Raw genomic sequence first — 15305 nt, forward strand, 5'->3', positions numbered from 1 at the left:
ACCTCAATAACAACTTTTTACCCCACCCAAGCCTCTTCTTTTTGATTATTGTTTCGGGAGCACAGCACCCCATAGCTTTAAAGTTCTTGTACCTGCTTCACCTTACTCATTTAATTGTCTATGTTGTATGTTTTAGCATATATATACCCTTCTCAGTACACGGTTTACCAGAATATTCGATCACCAAATCGGTCCATCTAGCGCTATTTGTAACCTTTTTTCTTCAATCCTTTACCGAGTGATACAGTATGTATTATTCCGTCCTTTGATTCTATCAGCGAACTTAGCAGTTTCTTCTATGTAGCTACTTTTTTCACAATATCTGCACACACACCTATGGAGGGCACTTCTGAAATTAGCTAGTTTATCTTATAAATTTACCCCGGCGCTTATATATATACCTTCCTTTGTTTTTCTTTTCCATCAGTCAGTCATGACAATATTCGATTTTAAATCCTTACTGACTCATAGTTATGTGGTTAACGAATGGAAGTTATGCATGCTTGGACTCCACGCTATCAAAACAAATGGACAAGAAGGCAATGCAAAACGTATGTACAAAAGATTTAATGCCCCACCTCTAAATTATCAATCTATATCATAAGTGTGGCAAATCTCCATATGTAAGTCCCGTTACTAGTACCCATATACATTACACCCACAAAATAAACCTTGTCTCTAAACCACGGGTACAAGATTACCTACCACCACGCCATCCAAGCTCACCTTCCACCGTTCTCTCAACCCCACTCCTCTAGCTTCTCCTAAGGCCGCATAAGTAGCCTCTCCGCCACCCACAAACACCAAAGGAATCGGATTCTTCCTCCTCTGTCCGTTTCTCGAGTCCACTTGGTACTTATCCAGTAGCGGCCGGATCAAGTAATCATCCCTCAACCCAGCCCAGTCATTCACTCCACCTCCATTATCAAGATCCACCACTTCTTCATAAAGTTTATGCGAAACCACAGTATCATCAAAATTGACAACGATTGCAAGTTTAATGCCGCTGGATGTTGGAAGATTGTTCATCTTATGTGAGAACGGGCATTTACCGCGTTTGAAGAGGATAATCGGGTATGTGGCTGCGATCGAAGGGAGTGGAGAGTCACAACCTAACCCAGCAACGTAGACTGACCGCCACGGTAGTGTTGGAGAAGGTGTGTATTCCATTGATTTGAGGAAAGCGTGAGTTTTGAGCGTGATGGGGGGTGTTTCTTGAGCCCCAATACCTGAAGAGAGGATGGCGTGGAGGTGGCGGCGGACGACGGCTTTCCCTTTCGATGTCAGTTTCGGGGTGAGGGTTCTCCTAGGGGTAGGGGCCGCTTTCTCATAGATTTGATTTTTGAAACTGTCCCAGAGAATTTCTTCAACGCGTTTCAAGATATCGCCATCGAGATCTTTACCATCCATTTTTATTTCCACCTTTTTATCCTTTAATCCTTCCTTTGCGGTTGTAGGTGTGGGCGACGGAGGAGGTGGCTTCTGCTCCGTCTCGAAGTCAAAGACCACCTCGTAACCTTCATCCTTCAAAGTTCGGAATCTGGCCTGCCCATCAACCTGCAAAGAGTCTATATTGATTTTTTCTATGACCACAATCTCGTCCTGCCTGATCAGCCGGTCACCTATTTTCGTGATGAAGTATTCTATCCTTCCTTCGATAAGTTCCCTTGAGAAGCCGATTCGTAGTCCACTCAAAGAGTTGATCAAGACGCCACCTTTGATGTCAATCCAAGACGGCGGTGGAGTTTCCCCAATCTTCACCGGTATAACGGAGAATACCAAATCCAGCTTATTCTCACCAGGCAACTTCGCGCAATACGACAAAGGCGCAATGAGTTGCGGTGGCAAAGTCCAGGGATAAAAACTTCCATTCGTCGGGGAGTATGGAGTGATGAATCTATACGGATTTTCTTCATCCTTATCATTGTAATACCCAAATTCCTCTGGGACATTCTCTCGGTTTAAAAATACCAATGTGGTCGGTGCCCGTGGCACGTTGTCCGGAAGAAGATTCAATCCGACTGCGTTGTAGGGGTGAAAAGTGTCTGTTCTTGAAGCTGTTCGCGAAAACAGCTCTCCCACTTTTACGTTCGGGTTCGACACTTTTGTATTTTCGCATGTTTCCTCATCCTCACGAGATTTCCCATCCCTCTTTGGACGATCTTCACGCCATAACATCTCATTTTGTTTGTAGGTACGGCCCTTCGGCATGATGATGGGGTGGCCTTCTGTCGTAAAAACCCAAGGTAGGTCGCCTCTATGTAGCGGATGAGCTAGGATCGGCGTTAGTATTGACTCTCATTTTAGTATGAGCACCAAGAGTCTTATCCTTACCGTCATCGAAGAGAAGATACAAATATGCAGCAGTTTCACTGAGCAGAAAGCTCTCCATTCTATCCGAGACTTTGCCACTTTTAACATCCTCTATGCCGCCCCAACCGCATCTCCCCCAACATCGACGTTGGATATCTCTCAGTATCATTTCACCAACACGGAGATACCAGACATCTTTTGTTGCACGGTACAGATGGTAAACACTTTCCGCGAATTCCGGACGACCAGGCCACCAGTGAAGCTGTATAGACTGCTTTGCGGGCACGTATCGTTCGGGTAACGCTTGGTACCTTTGCCAAAGAGCAGTATAACTATGCAATGTTCGTGTTAGAAAGAAAGCCTTAAATCATCCGTCGGGGGATACTTACAAAAGGCAGGCCCTCTCAGCAGTTGCTACATCACCCGCTAAGACTAATAGGCCGGGCCAAAATGCGCTCAAGCTATCAACCCACTGAACCATCGGTTCACCCGTAGCCATATGCACACCCTGGTAAAAGAATGCCGGCGACTCGACCAACATGTACTTATTGATAGCCGCGACAGACTTTTCGAAAACATCTAGGTACTCATGAGGGAGCCGCGGATTAGGATTCTTCGCGTCAGGAACTGTGGGAGATGACGAGAGAAGAATGTAAGTCTTCATGGCATATTCGAAGAAGGAGTCTGTAGAAGCACCAATCTGAATATTGGGAAGAACTATGTATCAGAAACCTCAGAAGACTGAAAATAAACATCGTGAACAGAAAGAAGCCGAAAGGATACATTGTAAGACAAAAAGAAAACGGTCGAGCGGATAGTGAACATACGCCTGCTAGTGAGCCACTTTGCGGCTCCCACTTTCCTGTGACGGCATCCAGACCACCCCCAACGAGGTTGAGTGAACTTCTCCTCTCCCAAACTGCCCAGAATGCCTGCTGCGAAACCCGTTCAAATATTTCAACATCATCCCATCTATGTTTCATATGTGGGGTTGTTTTTAGAAAGATTTTAACTCTCTCTGGAAAGTGGGTTTTGTAGTGTTGTAGTAATCTTGTCAATGTTGTGAGTTCCAAAGTTAAGCTTCCAGCTCCAGCCGCACATGTTTCTGTCCTCTCATTTCTCAATGGCTTAAATCCAGCCCTTTCCGCTTCCTCTTCATCCTTCCGACATTTTTCTGCGGGCTCCTCCCCATGTTCCGTGTCAACTGGCGGTGGCCGAACATTAACACATCCATATCTAAGGTTAACTCTTGGATATGGTAGTCCCGTATCTGTTGTAAATGCGGGGAGAAGCCTCGTAGCGAGATCGTGCGCCAAATGCAACAGTTCGTCGTTGTATTTCCACCCTTTATGGCTGTATCCGGGTTTCCCTGGTATCGGTAACATTCCTATCGCGAACTGATGACCCGATATCAATCCTCCAACTCCACGGATAACCGTTTCGAACACCTGCACTTTGGAATCCCGGTCAAATCCATGGCCCCAGTATGTCCTCGAAATTCTTTGTACAGTATCCCAAAACCAGGTATAGGAACGCGGCGACGAAACCGATAAGATACCCAAGGCAGAAAGGGAGTCTATGGCGGTGAGAGAGTAGTTGCCGAGAACATCTGTCATGCCCGAATTATTAGGTTCATGGTCCCGATCTAGTGCAATGCAACTTAACGGCCTAATCTACTAGAGAAGAAATACATGGAATGTTAGAATTGCAAAAACCTGAGGTAATACGAAGCAAGGGCGTAGTGCAAATAACAACCTCATCGGCTGGATAGGCAAAGTTCATATATGACTCGAACCCATGGTGGAACATTTCCATTGCCTCGTGGCGCAGGTTCGTTATGTGCGATTCCGACATGCACAGACATAGCTGGATGCCTATGATGCCCAAGGGGACAAGGGTATTCGAAAGAACGTCGAGTTTCATGGAAGGATGGCTAGGGGTTCGCGGGAAGGTTAGAAATACGACGGAAATACGTTCTGTGTCGTTGGATTTATGTCATTGGGAGCTGCTGGTCAGAAAGAAGTCTGGTACGCAAGCTCACAAGACGGTGTCGGTGAGCTCGTGGGTGCTCGTGGGTGCTTGCGAGGATGGTGTAGCTTGCTTGCACTTGAACATGGTAGCTACGGATCCAATTCCCACGAAAGGACAGACTTGCCCCCATCAACGCAAAAAATGCAACATGTCCATTTGAACGCTTCAACATCCCAGGTTGAATATTAGTTAACAGGACCACGCGTTTTGCACGTTTTTGGTTTTTAAAAGGTTCCCTCGAAGGGCTACTCGGTGCTAAAGAGCTTTACGTAAATTCACTACCCTGCTATGAGTATCAAGGATTCTATGTCACCCCATAGTCAATCAGGGTTAGGATTAGCGGCCAAGCTAGGAAATACTCTGGCCTGCACACGCCACATATTAACCCAGGGTAGTTGGCACCAGACCCCGCACAAGGGTAGTGTTGGAATCAGCGTTCATCCAAATATTTATATCAGATTTAACACCCTGTGAAAGTTCTATTTACGATACCCCATTTCGTGTTGTAGTTGATAAACCGTCCTAACTAGTACGAATGCTCACCGGAATCCTATATATAGTCGCCAAACAAACCTTTTTAATTTTTCAATGTCGAAATATTTTCAAATAAACTCAGAATAGTCTATTGGGGGCTATAAACCTCCCTCTCCCTAAAATACCCCCAACTACCTAATCGTTTGAGAAACTACTTAATAAGCGAATCAACATTCTAAGTATCAACCAAGAAGCTGGCTAAGAGAACGCTCCAGCCCCTCCCTCCTTTCTAAAATGTGGCCCGTCAGAATGTACGATACTGCGATAGTAGATGGGGAATGTCAAGGAGGAGACAATATTGAAGGCGCATACATGGGGAAATGGAAATGTAACGACTACCATCCCTCCTCGCCTTTCCTTGCTGTCATTAAACAATACGAAAGCGTTAAGGAGCAGAAGAAAGACGGAGTATTAGTTAGCGTATGGGTTCAAGACAGTAGCAATTTTAGTGTAAAGATGGAGTGGATCACGGCAGAGGTTTTGAGAATACATGGTGAGGATGGGTTGCAGGTTTTTAAAGCTAGGAATGTTGTTTTTCAGAGATACCACTAAGGGGAAACAGGAGTAGGCTGCCTTAACGTTTGTATCTATCTTATTGTGCTCAAAGAGTCAAAGATATATTAAAGGTAAGCAAAATAGATGCATAACGGTGTTCCTTAGTTATTTTTCCTGATACACTTCCAATCTTACAATATTAATACAGCACTAGCTACCCTTGGAGGACGCACTATCGATACCATATAGTATATCCCATACGTTTCAGGGCAGACTGGAAAATCCAACATTTTTTGTTCCTGGAACCCGAAGTGTTTCTTCCAGTATGGATATCCCATTGGAGTACTGATACCATGCATTGGCGTACCTGTTGCGTCTGCTTGACGGCAAGCCCAGTCCATCAGCGGGAATGCGAGGCCTTCTCGTTGGTATTCTGTATCGAACACTACGAATATTCCCCTTATATGTTTTTTTTTATAATTTGGTATTCTTCATGTATAATAATATGGACAAAAGCTGGGGATAATAAGTAATTGAGAAGCTTACTTACACCAATGCGGCCGTTTCCCTACTAACAAAGCTCTAGAATCAAACTTCTTCCTTCATAGAGCATCAGCAATCTCAGGGCCCCGCTTCTTCGGGAACTCTGGAAACGGTAACTCCGCCAGTCCATCCGGCTGTGGGGGTGAAAACTGTCTACAGGCAACGATTTTTCCGTCATTCGATAGACCTTCGACAACATGAGTTACCACTTTCGACGGACCAACCCGGATTGACATTGAAAGCAGATCGCGCAAAGAAGTCGCGGGGAGCTTTACTTTCGGGCATAGTGACATCGAAAAATTTAGACGAGATGTACCTTCGGTCATTGAATGATTTGAACCATAGATCGGTAGTTTTTTCAATGTCGACAAAGGTAGCTTCTCGGATTGCGAATCCTTGGGGCGGGTTATGGCGAATGTTTATATTGTAACCGAAGGTTTTGATGGCTTGTTCTGAGGCTGCTCGCCATCTCGATAGATGTAAGTTACGTCTAGGATAGCTCATTTAATAATAAGTATCAGCTAAAATTTCAAATTCTGTATGAACGTGTAATTCCGAGTGTGGTGCCTACCTAAAGATCAGAGCCTTTCGCCATTGGAACTCTCAAGAGAGGAAACCACGAGAAAGTTCTGATGTAGTTTGAAGTACACATTATGTACCGAAGGTAAAAGTACGGGTAGGTAAATATGTGAAACGATTGTAAATATTAAAAGTATTATAATGCTTGTGTTTGGGGATGTAATGCTAACATCTTTCTTAGTGGGCGAATTCCTTGCTATTCACCCGGAATATAGAAATAAAGGCTTGTGATCGATGTTAATGGGTTGGGGGCGTAAACAAGCAGACGCAGTCGGGTTGGAGGTTTATGGAGATACAACGATTGAGAATCGTGAGTTTTTTAGTAGGAGGCTTGAGTTTGAAGTTTTGATATAGTTAGGGAGCTCGAGACAGGGTTGTTGGGATTGTTAGGAAGCCGCGCAGGAAGTGAATGTTTGTTCGGGGTATTAGAGGCCAGGAAAACTATAATTTATACATGTCTCGTAACTCATTCTCGTGTAGTAGAATATACTTATCGTAGGCATGCAGTGCACTTTATGGCCTGGCGGTCGCCCCTACAACACGCAAAATACAACATCGATTATCACTATCAGGCTTAAGTTTTTGGAAGCTGAATTGATAAACTAGCTGCCTCAGGGCAGCCCTGTTTATATTCCAGACACTATGTTTTAAGTACTACGACTAAATATCCCAGGCCCAAAGCCACTAGAGGTACCCAAGTCACCAAATGGACGTCAAACGCAATGGAACAGATTCAGCAAGGAAGGGTAACGGCAAAAAAAAAAAAAAAAGGAAACCAATCCAGTTTAGTAAAGCAGTCAAGATAAAAGATAGACTGCTAGTATGTAGGAAAATATAGGTAAAGGTAATAAATGGAAATACAAAGTTGGTATCAAAAATGGAATACTGGGAAACCCGGATTTATTCACGGGAATCGAGACGAAGGAAAAAAGATATGTACATAGGAAATTTTATTCAACCGACAATCTTAGGGTTTGTTGAGACGGTACGAGGTATTAGAACTGGTACTTGTTCATAGTTGATGCGATATGATGCGATGTGGATGATTTCGTGACTGATCGTTAACACTGCCTTAAAAGAACTGCTGGTTCCTTCTTTTCTGTGATAAGGGGGGTAGTTTCTTTTCTCGAATCTAATGATTAATAATTATAGAAAAGGTGGAAAAAAGTCTGATGTACACGAGGCCAGAAAATGGTAAATGAAAGGAAGAAAAGGTAAGATGATAAGAATGATAGTTGATTTTTTAGGCAATGTTGGCAATCAATGCAAAGACTCCAATAGCAACACCGAAAGCACTGACGCGAACGGCAGCACCACTGTTCGGGTTATCATCTTGAGAGCTGAATGGGCTACCATTGGAGCCTCCGTTTCCACTGCCTTCCGAGCTAGAACTGGTAGTGCTCGCTGGGCTGTTAGAAGTCTGGAGAGTGGTTGGAGCGTAGGTGTTTTCTGGGTAAGCAACGGTCTGAGTGGCGGTAGTCTCAGGAACCGAAGTGTCGATGACAAGACCAGTTGGTTCAGATTGATCCTCGGTAGCAGAGGTAGCTTCAACGACACCAGAGAAAGTGAGCTGAGCGGCAGAGGAAGATGGAGTCTTTCCTGGTCCCGACATGAAGGTTGGGGTAGCAGATGGAGTATCATCGCTTCCAGAACTGCTGCTGCTACCGCTGCTGGCCGCATTCACGCAGAGAGCGGGGACGAGACCGTCGTTTAGGGCAGCAAGAAGAAGGTTCTGGGGCTTCTTAGAGTCCTTGCAGACACCTTGGAGGGTCGTCTCAAGGGACTGTAGTTGTTCTTGACAAGCGTCTGAGCACTTGCCTGGGAGGAAACCACAGGACATGAGGGGGATTGAGTATTGAGAAGCACATTTGTCGTTGGCATCTCCGAGGTCAGAGGAGATGTCGTAAAGAGAGAAAGCAGAGATGGCGGATGGGAGGACTGCAATGGCAGCGAAGGCGAGTGTTGAGAAACGCATTTTGGATGTATGTATTTGGTGATGTTGTTAGAGATGATCGAGGTTGGTGATAATATCAAACAGCTGTATTAACTGTTGCAAGGAAAATGAAATAAAAAGTCGAAATTTTAATGATTGTGTTTTCAAATAAAAAGATCTTAATCACCAGGATATTCGTTTCTCTGAAATGAATTGGCGGAAAGGAGTGGAAGTGCAGACGATGCTGTGATGCAGGACTGAGCAGTGCTGAGGTTATTCTGAATATCAAACTCTGCCAAAGGAACAGTCTAATAATCCTGGCTAACCAACAAACAAAAGAACCCAACAATCCTGCAAAAAGGGAAAGCAAAAAATATCAAAGGAGAGACTGGAGGTTGAATGATGAAAGGAGAGAGAAAAAAAATCAGGAAGGGTTTCGATGTTTATGAAACCTGTATAAGGAAAAAAACCTTGGGCTTGAGGGAAAGTCGAAGTGAAACTCGGAGTTCGGCAACGGTGGGCGTTCTAGCAACTTTATCCCAGATAAATGAGTGGATGCAGGCTTCTTCCAAGCTAACTCTTAAAATGTCGGCGGCCCTTTTTATGTATTGGCGTCAAACCCGGGTGTAGTATGCAATTTGTTGTAATATGCAAGATGATGCAAAGCAAGGGATCTGAAGTGGAGACTTATTATTTTGTTGGATTTAGTGAGAGAAAAAGAGAAAAGGGCCTCCAGGGTCTTCTTTCGTTTTAGTCGGTCAGTTCAATTCAAACAAAACAGGCGTCTGCTCAACGCTGAAGAGAAGAAGGAAGGAAAGGAGTTGTTAATGTGAAAGAAAGGACGGAAGGTAATGTAGATCAGATGAAGAATTGGATGTCCGTAAGTTTTAAACCGTTTAGCAGCACCAGTCATGGCGTTTGGAGTGGAACCAGGTCTGGGAGTAATGGGGCTTGCATGCTATGGCGCTCCATGCCTGGCGCATATGATGATATTCCCAGAGCGGGGAAGGGAATAAGGGCCGCAGACATTTTCCCCTTTTGAGCCCGGTCGAATCGAACGTTTCCTGGCCGGCTCGACACAGAGACCGTCAAGAATCAACTGTCGAAAACACCGGCAGCCTGACATGATTGACACTGTGCCATGAAATTCGCTCCTCCTGGTTTCGTCCGGCTCGAGGTTTTGGCCCGACCAATCGCGGGCCTGAAGCAGGTTCTAGCGATAAACCTGAAACGTCTGATCAGGACCCTGGAAGCCATTTCCTCATCCGCCAGTTTACTTGGTTTCGCAAAGGTCTCGCTAAAGCAGGTCAGGTTGGCAGGCATCATGGTATTTGGCATTTGGCGTTCAGGGACGCTGTAGGCAGGTGGGAGAGGCTGTCAGCGCTGAACGATGTGCTTTTCTCACATAAGCCTCGCATTGAGCGATCGCAATTGTGAATACGATGATATCCAGGGACGGTCTCGCAGCTGCATTGTCGACGCGATGCCATGATCGGGTATGCTTCTCGTTCTACCCAAATGCATCCAAACAACTGAGACTCGAGAAGCTTTCTTTCTAGCCCCTCGCCACCCATCTGGTGGCGTCCAAGCCCATCGGATCTCAAAAAGCCATGATATGATTTCATAATGTCAACCATCATAAACCCCAGTCATACCCGGTTCACGGCGACGAATGGCGAGGGGGAAAACCGAAATAAAATGCAAATGTCTGCTGTGCGGTTGTCCTAAGATTGAACAAGTTTCAGAAGTGCCATGGGAAGTTGTTGAAAGAGGCCTTGGCTGGTTCGGCAGCCTCAACCGACAGGCAGAATCGTTGGCGCTTTTGTCGGAAGACTCCACTTCCAATGCCTAAGCATGAGAATTTCGAAGCGAAGATCGAAAGCCTTCCCTTCTTTTGCACAGCCTCACTGAACTCATGAAATAGATTAAAAAATCTTTGGATGCTGTGGGACGTCTATCGACTGACCGTTGTCGACGGGATTTAATATTTGTAAAGGGGTTGCACAAATTACCTTTAATTGCATTATGTAGAGTACAAACGTTTGAACAATAAAAATCCATGCAATTCTAAAAATGTCATTTGAGGGCCCCTTATTCACGCTTCTTGAGTATATGGGTACTGTACATGACAGACGTAATAGTGAATATAGAATATTCCTTTGTAGCTTTAGCTGAGATGTTGGCTGTTGACTTCACGTATTGGTTTCAGCACTGGTAGCTGTCCTCCACCAATTGCCACCTGTAGATTACTAGCTAAACTATCGACATAAACCCATGTATACAGGATGTCGAAGCTGCCTAACCACGATTCGCTATCGATTAGGGCGCTAGACAAGTCAATCCGCACTTCATACTCCCCCTGATTTCGCAATACGAAGGATAATCTTCTTCAAAGGGAGCTCTACCTGGAAGCCGACAGGAACGTGACTCGAAGATCCTAAACCTTCAATCTTAATATTCCGTCCCATAATACCACTCTCCTCGCTTGCCAAATAACGTTGTAAAAGATGCCTTCCCACATTTTGAACGGGTCCACACATATCCGAACGTTACATGGCCGAAGCCAAGTGTCACTGTATCAAAGTGATACAAATGACATCAAAGAGACCCTTCATATCTCTGTGGCATGATCGGATGAACCCGATCCAATATCCCTGAGCCGGTGACTAGATCCAGCAATTACGAGAAACAATGGAGCGCTCTCTCACTTCTTCTAGCATACCTACCAAATCCACTGTGACATCGAAAAATCTTCATATGATCATCTCTTCGACTTCCATCCCACATTCCAAACACTTCTTCACCCCCATCCCATCACTGCCCCCCATCAGTTCTCCCCATTCGTGCACATGCTTCCCCTTACTTGAACCTTCAAACTTCCCATTCCTCTTCCAAGTCTCGACCCTCGTCCTCTTTTTCAAATCCAACAATCGTTTCTGAAACTTTGCTTCCTTCCGCCGTTTTTGTTCTTCGGTTCTTCGTTCATACTCTGCGTCTAATGCTTCTGGTGAACCCCATTTCTTCCATGCAAACTCTTCAACTTGGTATCGCAGGTACAGATTCATAGTTGCCCAGTTCGCTTTATGAGGGTTCGGTTTATCCATATGAGGTAATAACTCTTCATCCCGTAGTTCCGCTATAGTAGCACCGTTCGTTAATCCAACAACCAACAGTAAGGCGGGTACAAAATGTAACATACGATCCGTCAACAGATAATCCTCCCTGCATTCCGTCTTTGTCAAAAGACTATACTTATCCGGAAGCTTTTCTTTACACTTCCCACAAACCCTACATCCGAATACCTCTAGAAAGCTCCAATCTAACTCCAAACTCTCACACTCAAAGCACTTCTTCCCACTTTGTGTGATAGCTGGTTCAAACACTCCTCTCTTCTCTTTCTGTAACTTCTTTTTGAGTTGCTGTCTATCCCAATCTTCTAAAGTCATGTTTGACGGTTTCCCCGCCGCTTCCGCAGCCGCGAGAAGTGATTGTGGATCATCGGACACAGATATGAAGCCGCCTTTGGTATCTGCCATTTTGGAAAGGTCGTATTCCACGTATTTTTGAAACTTTTTGGCGGGTCGAATGGAATCTATGGGACGGACGTCTTTGGCATTACGAAGATTTTTGGCGTGTTCTGGTTTACTAGGACTGATTGTAGATGTAGCGACGCTATCGAAGGTACGTTTTGTACCACGGGGTAGAGGGGCTGCTGTAGCAGCATCCTGTTCTTTTTGCTCTCGGAGGGCTTTGGCTTTTAGACGCTCGGTTTCCTATGATACTTTTAGAAACTTTACGACGGTGTATACTGTAGAATTGTGGACGCACTAGCTTTCGGACTTGCTCTGGGGTTAAAGGTGCACCGGCTTTGGAGAAGTGACGGGAGGGTGTAACTGGCGGTCCGGCCGTCAGGTCAGGAGGTGGGGTGCTCATCGTAGACGCTGCTATATTGCTAGCCGTAATGTTGGACCTAGATGGTGTAGAAACGGTCGCCTTGTCCTCGACGGCAGTTACCGTGGTTGTGGAAGACTTCTGAATGTGCCGGCGCAGAAGGTTGGAGTGGCGAAAGATTGAGAATGCAGTGGAGGTTTGGCGCGCGTTGAGTTAGTCATCTCTCATTAACGCGGCCCGCAATCACGGGGCTCCGCATTCTCAGCGTCCTTAAGCCCCCGCAAACCCATATGAACCTGGTCGTGTATGAGCCCGTCTCGAGTCAACAACAGGCCAACTAATTGAAGAATTATGTCATATGAAATTGAATATTTAACAAGGTCATAATTGACATTAAATCACCCGTACAAATACAGACGCCTGTAATTGCTATTGATACAGTTCATTATCTAGATCTATTCGCATCTACTCGATCCCCTTGCTCCATGGTAGGTCCCCGGGATACTGCTGTGTCTTCCCATCCTCGATGGCATTGTCGCTCATACACCACCTCATGAGTCCCCTAAGCTCCGGGCAGGTGACTTCGTATCCATGCCTAGTCCTGAACGGATTCCTTCCTTTCCTCTTATCCTTCAACTCAGGATCCGTGCAGCCGTGTGGGTCATCTTTATACTGTTTTAATAGTCCTTCTTTCTCGCCTTTAACGAATCCCGCCAATTGCTCTGGGTCGTCTGTGTTATCGATTCCGATATATCTGAATTTATCTGAAGGGAATCGAATCGCAGCACGGTGTTCTGTCTTAAATCGCTCCCGCTTGAATTCGAAACCTACCACTGTGAGTTTTGTGGGGTAGTTTGAGGTATATTCGTGGAATCTGCAGATACTGAATAGTAGGTTTTCGTAGGAGTCACGGGCAAATTCTTCAGTGGTAGAGCGATTGAAGAGAGACGAATTTGGTTCGATGAGTTTAGAAAGATAGGCTAGGGACTGTCATTATAAGCACTGTCAGCTACAGCTGGATCAAAGTATCCAGGACTGAATATGAAGCGAAATATGGAGCGAGTTTTACACACCCAGTAGCTTTGAGCTTCGCTGGCGGGGCCAGCAAAGCTCCTGGTCTCTCCGCCTGTGAACACCAACAGACTGTTCTCGCTCTCCCGTGCCATCTTCGTGCCAGTCATGATATGTGCCTTGAATGTCTTTGCCAAACCATGCTGATAGGGCAGCAAAGTCCACTCCGATTCATCTTCTCCTAGAGTATTCCCACCCATCCAGATCGCATGGCCAGCTACAACTATCAGATGTGTGATATCTGTCCTCGGTGGACCACCATCATACTCGGCGACAATCTCAGTTTCGGCAGACTGGTACGGTGTACCTTTTAACAGCGTGAAGAAGGTGTATATGACCAAGATGATCAATAACGCCGTTTGCCACGATATCCTCCACGAGCGACGAACGATTTGAGGTAACGGTGGTGAGAACTGGCTTAACGGTGTCGCAGGTCTCGAGATCCGAACCTCTGGCGGTCGCGGAGATGGCGACCGTGGGATTGGGACTTGGACATTTTCCGCTGCAAGAAAGCCACTGGATCGATTCTCGTGGGCGGAGGAGTAGAGTGGTAGTGAGAGTTCCACGTCTTGTTCATCCCGTCGCGTGAAGAACAAGCTACCAACTTTGGAGGTGCTAAACATGGAGATGGTCCGTTGGACGGGCGGGAGAAGAAAGGTGAATTGCTGGAATATAAGCCGATGGCGGAGGAACCCCTTCTATTGAATTGCCGGGCGCATTGTTCCTGCTTTTCCTCCTGAATAAATGAAAGAAAGAGTGACTCCGTGACACTTGGCTTGGTAGTGATGATATCGCCCAAGACGGTGGATTCGAGGGAGAATGCTTGTCCGCCAACACCTTTAGGCTTTACGTAACCTGCTCATGCATACGTACTTCTTACTTGCATTGTTCAATGCATCTCGAAACTACCCCATCGCTACATTTCTTATTGGCTGGAAGTTGAGGCTCCCGATCTAATCCTACTTTCTTATATCCGGTGGTATATTAATACCAGGTGGGTAAATTAATATATAGAATCCATCTTGATCTCGATTTTATATGATGGCTTGGGGCTAACAAAGTAACGTAATGGGTAGAGTATAAATATGACATATCGTGGGGAAAGCAAGCCAAGCCAAGCTGTTGGACCGAACCCGAACTAATTGACGGCCCCTGTCAGTCATCCATTGGCCATGATGAGGGGAATCCATCGGCTGTCTGTCCCAGTCCCGTGCTCAGCTGGTCCGAAGCCATGTCTGCGTCTGCCGGGATTGGAGACGCAGAATGAGATCAGGAAGGAAGGAAAGATGGAAGGAAGCATGACTTTCCTGCCACCCGATTTTGTCTCAGCAATCAGCAAGGCATCGTAGTTGAACTTCTGATAGTGCCCCCGTCCAGAGTGCATCATACCTCATCTCTCTCCATCACCACTGCATCGCCATTGGGAACCACATCTCTGCTGCCCATCGAATCGTTGGAAATAGTGTGTACTTGCATCCCCGCTTGTACTACATCGAATCGCACAAGAAGAGAAAAGAGAGAAGAGCGAGAAAAAACCCACCATATCATATCACATCTGAAGCTGTCCTTTTGGGTAAGTCGAACAGAAACCAGAGCTCAGAGTACATGACGTCCCCAGCTGCTTCGCAATATGGTTTCTCGACATGCATTAAATGTGCCACCACAAGTCCATCCAAGGAACCATTCTACTGACACGTCGGTCAAACGGTACAGGATCCTTCTCCAATTAGATTTCGCGACTCGGGTGCTTGTTCGGTCAGGTACCTTCAAGGCAAATATCTGCCCCAAAGTTACCAGTTTTACGAGGGAACACACGCCTCTCGCTTTTTCGTAGAATCCCCGCAGGCCGGCGGGACCTCACTAGTTCGTTGCCTTTTTGCCTTGGGGAAAACCTCAAGTAAAAGAAGAAAAAAAA

General features: G+C 45.7%; 4 protein-coding genes across 4 annotated transcripts; all 4 read right to left on the reverse strand.

Moving 5' to 3' along the window:
* Positions 1–678: 678 nt before the first annotated feature.
* Positions 679–4428, reverse strand: DFL_004230 (uncharacterized protein; the record flags this gene model as incomplete). The annotated part of the gene is made up of 6 exons (XM_067633290.1): positions 679–2273; positions 2335–2645; positions 2703–3013; positions 3141–3986; positions 4069–4246; positions 4355–4428. The coding sequence occupies 6 exons, from the start codon at positions 4426–4428 to the stop codon at positions 679–681; spliced, it is 3315 nt and encodes a 1104-aa protein (XP_067491473.1).
* A 3310-nt stretch (positions 4429–7738) lies between these two features.
* Positions 7739–8470, reverse strand: DFL_004231 (uncharacterized protein; the record flags this gene model as incomplete). The annotated part of the gene is made up of 1 exon (XM_067633291.1): positions 7739–8470. One exon carries the CDS (start codon positions 8468–8470, stop codon positions 7739–7741), a length of 732 nt encoding a protein of 243 aa, XP_067491474.1.
* A 2711-nt stretch (positions 8471–11181) lies between these two features.
* DFL_004232 (uncharacterized protein) lies at positions 11182–12361 on the reverse strand (the record flags this gene model as incomplete). The annotated part of the gene is made up of 3 exons (XM_067633292.1): positions 11182–11564; positions 11628–12201; positions 12257–12361. The coding sequence occupies 3 exons, from the start codon at positions 12359–12361 to the stop codon at positions 11182–11184; spliced, it is 1062 nt and encodes a 353-aa protein (XP_067491475.1).
* A 423-nt stretch (positions 12362–12784) lies between these two features.
* DFL_004233 (uncharacterized protein) lies at positions 12785–14013 on the reverse strand (the record flags this gene model as incomplete). The annotated part of the gene is made up of 2 exons (XM_067633293.1): positions 12785–13306; positions 13393–14013. 2 exons carry the CDS (start codon positions 14011–14013, stop codon positions 12785–12787), a joined length of 1143 nt encoding a protein of 380 aa, XP_067491476.1.
* Between the last annotated feature and the right edge of the window lie 1292 nt (positions 14014–15305).

This window comes from Arthrobotrys flagrans (assembly GCF_004000055.1).
Source record: "Arthrobotrys flagrans strain CBS H-5679 chromosome Unknown unitig_0, whole genome shotgun sequence".
Classification (NCBI taxonomy): Eukaryota; Fungi; Ascomycota; class Orbiliomycetes; order Orbiliales; family Orbiliaceae; genus Arthrobotrys; species Arthrobotrys flagrans.